Source organism: Belonocnema kinseyi, chromosome 3 (genome assembly GCF_010883055.1).
Source record: "Belonocnema kinseyi isolate 2016_QV_RU_SX_M_011 chromosome 3, B_treatae_v1, whole genome shotgun sequence".
Lineage (NCBI taxonomy): Eukaryota > Metazoa > Arthropoda > Insecta > Hymenoptera > Cynipidae > Belonocnema > Belonocnema kinseyi.
Window position 1 is genome coordinate 70,153,276 of NC_046659.1, and position 9,087 is coordinate 70,162,362.

The 9,087-nt window shown below is 28.8% G+C and overlaps 1 protein-coding gene across 1 annotated transcript; it reads right to left on the reverse strand.

Annotated features, from left to right (window-relative positions):
- Positions 1–1,238: 1,238 nt before the first annotated feature.
- Positions 1,239–9,087, reverse strand: LOC117168867 (glucose-induced degradation protein 4 homolog). Its single transcript, XM_033354748.1, has 4 exons — positions 8,671–9,087; positions 5,532–5,699; positions 5,215–5,447; positions 1,239–1,703 (listed from the first exon to the last, which is right to left on the reverse strand). Exons 1-4 carry the CDS (start codon positions 8,815–8,817, stop codon positions 1,640–1,642), a joined length of 612 nt encoding a protein of 203 aa, XP_033210639.1. The 5' UTR covers positions 8,818–9,087; the 3' UTR covers positions 1,239–1,639.

A 9,087-nucleotide genomic window follows, 5' to 3' on the forward strand; every position in this document is an offset into this window, starting at 1 on the left:
CAACATTTATAATGCATCGAAATTCAACCATTTTATTGTAAATCAAAATTTTTCACATAGAATAATTAAAATTGTAACTTTTAAAGTTTAGTTTTGAAGAATTGATTTATAATTACGGATTTTACATGAGCAATCAAATATTTTTGTATATTAAGCAATTGTTAATTTTCTTCATCACAAAATTTCAAATTTTAGACTAAAACAATATTTTAAATTTAATAAAAGCCCTTAATTATATATATATATATATATTATTTTGAAATTATTTAAAATTTTTTAATAGTTTATTAAGTTTCAATCAGGCGTCTTCGAACACCACTAGTTCTTTTTTTTAAGCTATTAAAACTGTATTTTAAAATTGATTACATATAATGTACACTTAAAAATTAAAATCTAAAATGAAAAATTATTTAAAGTGTAAGATTTTCCAAATACGCATTCTAAACTGAATAGTATAATTTAAAACGATAAAAATTCAATTTATTATTAAATAACTGTTGAAATCGAACTTGACCGATTTTTTTTCTGAAAAATTGTCAAATTCCTGGTAAAAAAATAAATTCAGGGTCATTTCTCGTTTTCCCGGTCCAGCGGCCACCCTGAAAAATTCAAACAGCAACACTCGTATTATCAACATTACCGACGATAAAGGCTTTTCCATTATCCGTTTCGTGATTGAACATGCTGAGAATAATAAAATATTAAAAGACTTCTAACATTTTTTCTCAGTTTCCGGGTCAGGTAGACACCCTGAAAATAATAAATATTCTTTTCTTACCAGGCAAGTCAAGTATGATACTAGCTTAATTAAAGTCGAATGGTTCACTATTTAAATAAAAATCTCGATAGAAATAAATCGTCCCCTGAAAGTTAATAATAATCTATCACTGCACAATGTAGGATTTTATTTGCATCAGCAATAAATCTTAGTATCATGCAGCTTTCGCAAAACGATTAGTATTTACAGAAAATATCTCGTAAAGTTTCGCCTCACTGCAATCTCCTTTTTTGTCAGAAAATTTAAGAAAACATCAAAATAAACTGAATTATTTGAAAGCCAGTAAAAATGATTACCTCAAATGGTAATGGAAATTCGATAACACAAATAGTGTGTAAATAAATAGTTTTATCTCGCGGGTGTTGATCTTTGATATTAAATTCGACTTTAGCACAAAAGTCACATATGCATCTTCAACTGAACTGCAGAATTACATCATTTAGAGAATCAACAGCGATAATTTGAATTGATAAAAAAATATCAATTAATGTATTCAGATAAAACTCTTTACAGCAAATATTTGTATAATCGTTAATTAGCTAGCGTATCACTCGTCGAGGCACTCGGTTCGCCATCACTACCGCATCAATAACATACCGTCTTTGCCTCCAATATGGAATCTTAAGAGTCGTGCACCTAATTCACTCGAAATTCGTGAATGCTCGTGCGTCATCCGATAAAAAGAGATTTTCTTTACCGCATCACAATCGTTCCCTAGTAGAAAAAAAAACAGCGCGAATTGGACGATAGCAATAGGTCTATGCGATCTATAAACGGGAAATTTTATGAGATCTGTGTCTTATGAGGCGATGAGTTTAGAAACATTGGAGGGTCGATTAAATTGAGCAGCAGATTTCGCTTTCACCTGAACTCGTAGATCTGTATGCTGTGCTCTGGTACATGTGTTAAATTTAGAGATTGATACCTGCAAAAGAGAATACTTTAAAATTTTGTATTTTTAATCATTGTTTGAATATCATACTTATTACACAAATCACAGTGCAAAATGACCTTAAAAAAGGGGGAAACTAGTACTTCTTTTACGAAAGAGGTAAAAAATAAGGGAAAGATTTAACAGTAATTTTTACATCTAGAAAAGAAGCAATGTTTTTATAAGAAATTTTATAGTTTTTAAATTGGATATACTGAGGTCTTTGGAAATCCATTCATAACGATTAAAGAATGTTAAGTAAACAATTGTATACTATAAAATCGTTTGAATTATCAAGAAAATGTTTTCTTTTAAAAATTCCATCATTATATAATTAAATTGTGATACTTATAAATATAATTGAATATTTATGTCTAAAAATTTGCATAATAATAAAATAAAAAAAAAATAAAAAAATAAAAATTGAACAGCAAATTAAAGCACTCAAAGTGAAAACGCTACAAAAAATTAATTGATACATTTTTTTATTTAAACGCTCAATAATTTACACGTATAAAATAAAAGATTCCGAAATTTTTCAAATGAGCAATTTTAAATTAAATGCCGTTAAATTGGAAAATGTTAATTTTTAAACTTTTATAGACTGTACACTAAATATTTCTGGTTAAAAAATATAAATGCTCTCCTCTATTATTTTAATGCTCTAAATTGAAGAATGAATCAATAAATTTGTTTAATGTTCATAATAATATAATTTAAAATTTTTGTTTTTAAACCGAGTACTTTTTGAATTAGAAGTTAAATTATTTTGGTTTGATTTAAATTAGTAAGTGCTCAATTGTTCAAATTCAACAATTTAACTTGAAAATTAAAAAAAAAATTAAAATGCAACAAATAAACTTGTGATTTTGGAAGTTTAAATTTGGGCACTCTACAATTTTAATGATAGAAGGCTTTCTATTTCAAAATAATTAGTTTTAAAGTATATAGTTTTGAATATTCGACTTTGAAGTTAAATTTTAAAAATCATTAATTAATTTATACTCACAGCTCATCAAATTATTAAATTAGAACGTCTTTTTGATTGAAAATTTTCAATTTTAAAACTGCATTTTAAATTCGTTTAATTAAAAAACTAGGCTTAGAAACGAAAACTTAATATGGACAAATTTTTAAGTAAAATATTTTACAACTGCGCATTGTAACTGAATTTTATCAGTGAAAAAGTTAACACTTGTATTTAACAGCCTCTTTTTTATGACTGAATAAACTCTCTTAATCTTAATTATACCAGAGCTAAAAAAATTCTCTTTGAAAGGTAGATTCTTTTCGAAATTTTGTATAAAATAAGTCCAGGGTGAAGCCAATTTGTCTAATTTTTAATTAGATATTGCAAAAATAGTGTAAATTTCAATATTTTCTTTAATTTTCAATAACTTCGGAAATAATTAACATTTTTCAATGTTCTTGGGCTCATTTTAAAGTTTTTTTTTCACCGTATCTTAAAAGATTATGAGTATAAATTGTGAAACATTTTTTTTCGAATCGCAAGAACATGAAGTTGCAATAAAAAAAGTTGGAAAAATTTGAAAACATCTTATCTGTAGGCAAATCAGAACATAAGTTAAGTAAATATATATTTTGAAGAAATTACATAGAAACTTCATGATTATATGTTTCATATATTTTACAAAAATATTTTTGTTACCAAAAATAATATTGGAATTTTTACAACTTTTTTGTAACAACTTCAAGTTCCTGCAATTCAAAAAGAAAATTTTTAAGATTTATACTCACAAGCTGTTGTAAAACGGTGAAAAAAAGCTTCAAAATGAGCCCAAGAACATTGAAAAATATTGCCTGGGCTTTATTTTATACAGAGTTTCTAAAACAATCAACCTTTTAATGGCATTTTTTAGCTCTGGTATAATTAAAATTAAGAGAATTTATTCATTCATAAAAAAAGAGGTGGCCTAAAACTTTTTCACGGCAGTGTAGTTAGATGTAAAATTTGTTTGAAAAATTCCCGGTTTCCCGGTCCAGCAGTCAATTCACAAATATTTCAGTTGTATAGATTCAGTGAAAATCTTAAATCGTTTAATTTGGAATTGGTCAAATAAACATTTGCAAATTTTGCATTGTGGAGATTTAAAAACAAAATTTGAGACTAGAGAACACTATCGTTTGCCTTTAAATTTTTCAATTAAGGGCATGTGACACAGCCAAATACCTATATCTCACACTATCAGCTCACAGAATTCTTTTTGTAAATAAAATATTGAGCTGAAACTTTGGAAAATGTATTAGAGTACAATAAAGTACGTTTAAGTACTGCCTTTTGGTAGGAACTTTACTGAAAATTATTTCATCTTTTTTCCGAACCTTGACATTTTTTGAACGTTCGAACTTCTTTTTATACATAAAAGATCAGTATTAAACTTTGAAAAATGCAAAAACCGAAAGAAAACTACGTTAAAGTACAAAGCTTAATAATAAAAGATGTAAACAAAAATATTTCAAAAATGAATTCCAACGGAATCAGCCGGTAACGTTGTACACGAAAATACGAACCCTCTAAAGCCTCGTCTAGTGGTCGCCAGGTTTTGTATTTTCGTGTACAACGTCGCCGGCTGATGCCGTTGGAATTGATTGTTGAAATATATTTTTTTACATCTTTTATTATTAAGCTTTGTACTTTAACGTAGTGAAGTTCCTATCAAAATGCAGTACCTGTACTCTAATACATTTCCCGAAGTTTCACCTCGATATTTTATTTTCAAAAAAAGTTATTAGGTTTAAAAAAACATTCAGGGAACTGATAAAGTGAGGTCGGCAATATAGGTATTTAGCTGTGTCACATGCCCTTAAGGAAATTTACCTTTGCAGATGATCAACTTGGAATATTTCATTTTTTATTTATCACATTTACAACTTTCTTAAAAATTTTTCAGCTTCAAGCTTTTTTTATGTAATTCAAGTTCAGAACATTCAAATAAAAGAAAATTTTCACAGATAGGTTTGAAAGTTAGAAACAGTTCTAAAATATCCATTCATTTATATTGCAAATAATAAAAAAAAATGTCTACTGCTTTATTCTAAATTGCAGTTGGAATAATATTTAGATAAAATGGAATTGGGAAAACAATATTTTGTTCATTTGAACGTTCAGAACATAGAAGCATTCAATTGGAAAAGAATCGAACATTTTTCAAGTGTCCGTGTCTTTGAAGTACAAAATTTTCGCTATCTATAAACCTATAAAGGAACATAGGGTCCAAAATTAACAAATCTTGGCACAAGTATGCAACTGTAGCTTCGCTAATATTTTATTTCGAGCATAGCAAAGCTTGCAATGTTAATTTGGAAACTTGCCAAGCGCAGCGAATTTTTAAATTGTGATATACTCAACAGTTTCTTCACTTTATGTTAAGGGCTTGCATAATTTTCTGGACTATTTCAATAAATCAAAGACAAGATCATAAACTTTTGTGTTATCCGAGATTCTACAATTATTTTTATCATTTTACTGAAAGAGTGAACTCACCATTCCGAGTTGCGATGATAATAATAACCCTCAATAGAAGCTGCCGATTTTTGGAAACAAATGTAATAAAAGCCTGCAAAAGAGGCCCCATTTATATCGGTGATTTTGTGATCCGGAACGAGAAAGTGTTCCTTCCACCTCATGAAGACAAAATCCGTTCCTTTCAACGCTTCGTAGTCGAAAGTATCGGAATTAAAATTTTTTCCATATTGACTAAAGGATTCAAATTTGAGCTGAAATAAAAACAGATTGTAAAAACATGATTGTTTGAATTTTGAATTAAATTTGTTAACAGGAAAAAGAATGAAGTTGCTTACCCAATGTTTTTTATCCACATCTTCGTCCGCGTCCCACTTTCGCGTTAAAAATGGATATTTTTTGGAAATAATTTCGCCATCAAAAAATGTTGTTAGCGTTGGAAATTCCTCCGTTAAACCTTTTATCTTAAGATATCCACACAGGTAACTGTTTTCCTCATCTACATGCTGAAACATTTATACCAGCTATAATTTTTCATTGTACGGAGCCATTCAAATATTTGGCATTTTTAAAAAAAATCGACTCGCGATATGCATAAAGTTTCGCGTGTTTATCATAAATAATATTGTTTTTCAGTTTCTAGAAAATCGATAATTTAAGCAATAGTACTAAAAATCTATTTAACAATTTCTTGTGTTTGTTTCTACAGTCCATTAATTTGAATAATAATTCAAACTATTTTTTATTTTAACATCCTATAGTTAAAATGCAGCTCATATCTTAAAATTAATATGGTTACCACATTGAATTGAATTTAAACCACTTCAAATTCCTAACTTTTCAAGTAAAAATATTTCATAATCAACAGGATAGATGAGTTTTTAAACAAATAGTCGAATTTTCAACTAGATATTAATTTTCTACCAAAAAGGACGATTATTCAACAAAACACATGAATTCCCAATAAAAAAGAAGAATTTCACACTAGAAAAAAAACAAGAAATTTTCAACCAGTAATGAATTTTCAGCTAAAATGAATCTTCAACGGGAATAGATGCATTCCATACCAAACAGATGAATTTTTAACAAAAGAGTTTAACTTTCAACCAAGTAGTTTTATTTCCAATCGAAAAGGTGAATTTTCAACAAAATAATTTTTTAACAAAATAACCAAAAATGGAATAGTTAATAAGAATATTAATAATAATAAAAAAGTAATAGTTCAATAATTATTTTCCAACCAATTTTTAAACACGTAGTTTCATTTTCAACCAAAAAGATGAATCATTAACTTGAATACATGAACTTGCAACCAAGAAGATCAATTTTTAAACAAGTTTCGTTTTCAAACAAAACGTTTATTTTCGGACAATAAAGATACGATTTTTCAACGAAATATGTGGATTTTCAAACCAAATGGTTGAAAAAAAGATAAATTTTCAATAAAATACACGAATTTTGAACTAAAAAGGTAATTTGTCCATCAAGAATTGAATAGTTCAATTTTTAGGTAACAAAAAATTATGTTCAACCGAAGAGATGAACTTTCAATAAAATGATGGAATATTCAAATTGCAATCGTTAAATTTTCAGTTAAATGCCAAAAAATTAATTTTTAAGAAAAAGTTTAACTTTCAGGCAAATAATTACATTTGCATTCTAAAAAAAGATTAAATCTAAACGAAAATGTAGTAGTTCACATTTCAACCAACAATATTTTTAATTTTCAATCGAAAACAGTTGACTTCGCCAAAAAAGGTAATTCCAACACGGGTTGAATTTTCAACCAAAAGTTTCCACCAAAAAGAACGAATTTTAAACTAAAAACAACCAATTTTCAACCAAAAATAAAATGTTTAAATTTTCTGTTAAAAAATTGATTCCAAACAAAGACGAAAAACGAATCTCAAAAAAATTAAACACACTCTGAAAAATATTCCCTGACAACTCCTCATTTTTCTAGTAGGATAGATACCCTGAACAAATAAATTTAAATAATTTGGAAAATAAGATTAACAAAAAGAAAATTATTTCGAGATAAAGCAATTATTTTAAACAAGCTAAAATCTACATCTAAATTACCGTAAATGCACAAGAATAGGACACGTCAAAAATATTTACTTCAAAATGCATTCAGAGTATTGGTAGAGGTGAGATTTCAAAATAATACTCGCCTTAGTAACGTATAAATAATCATGATTAGTTAATCATGGATTTAATCAGAGTTAGGGAAATTGGCCCTAAGATTTAAAGAACGAAACAGTTTCGTCGTATTCGCACATTTGTATAAAAACAGATTAAAAACAAATGATTAGGTGCTAAAATTAGGTGGACAAATTTATTGGCACAGAAGCCTTAAAAGTATCTAATATTTTGTTGCGGAGCCCTTTCTTCTTGTAACTTCCTGAATGCGATTTGGCATTGCAGAAACTAATTTTTTCATTAACATCGGAGTTAATTTTATTACATTCATCTTCAATAAACACTAATGATCCAACCCCAAAAGCAGACTTACCGAATAATACTGAACACCAGAATAAATTATCTTTATATACGTACTCATTTTCAAACTGCAATCTTTATTTTTAATAATATTGATTAAAAAAGATTTTCTTCTGCACACCCTAGCACTGTACCCAGCTCGTTTCAAGGTTCTGCGTACAGTTTTAGGGTGTACTTCCTTTCCAAATCCTACTCGTAGTTCCGTTTCGATCTTCGTTGACGTTGTTTAAGGATATTTTTAATTATTCGTACAATATACAACTCATTTCTACTATTTAACTTTCTTAGATGACCACTTCGCATCGTATCTCGCACATTTTTGTTTAAATCCATATTTATTATTTCCTCAAACTTGTTCTATCCCGCCTTCAAATAAATAAGTAATGAGCGATACAAAATAACGTCTACTGAGGTACTCGTATTAATATGTACTATGTTGAACCTAATAAACGTTTGTTAACGTCGATATTCGAACGAACCACTGTGCCAATACTTTTGTCCACCTAATTTTAGTACCTAATCATTTGTTTTTGAATCTGTTTTAATGCAGATGTGCGACTACGATAAAACTGTTTCATGCTTTAAACCTTAGAATAAAGTATTAAATTTTTGTGACCAGGCTGAATACACATTTGTTTATATGATAACAATAAGACGCGTTTTATCTCAAAATCTCACTTGTGCCAATACTTTTGTCCAGCGCTGTAGATGTACCGGAATTCATTTCATAAATTAAATTGATCAAATTATAAAATTTAATCTATAAAATGCGCGAAATACGAGTTTGCTATAACAGACGCAACAGACGCGATTTTTGTAGGTTAATTCCAGGTTTATCGAAAAACCACCCAGTTTAAACATTTTAAACTATAATCAAGGGAATTCGAACGAATAATAAAAGAATTGTTATCCTGTAAAGTAGAGTGAAAAAAATGAGGAATGCGTAATGCGTAATTTGTAGAGGAAAAAACTAACCTGCAAAACAACTTCCACCTCGTAGCTGTTGCCCTTGGACTTTTGGGATCCTTGAAATCTCGAGCCATTGTAAAGCAGAGATTTAGTAACACCCGGTTGCTTTGAATTCGCGGGTGGTGGTGGCACAACATCGACTTTAACCGGCATTCTGTCAACCGAATTAAAACTTTACCGCCTATCCTCGCGGAACAAAGAACCCCTCATCACAAGATTTTCGTAATGACTGCCGGTAACTTGGAGAAAACAGCTTTATTGATGAGAAACTTGAAATTAGAGGCAGATGTGGTTCCTTCGACAAGATTTCCTTCTTTTCTTTCCAAAAGTCTCGTTTCAAATCTCGGAAAACTACTTTTACGGAATCCTGTCAATTTCGACGAAAAAGGCGTTTGCAAAAAATCCGGATGTCTCTACGACCAT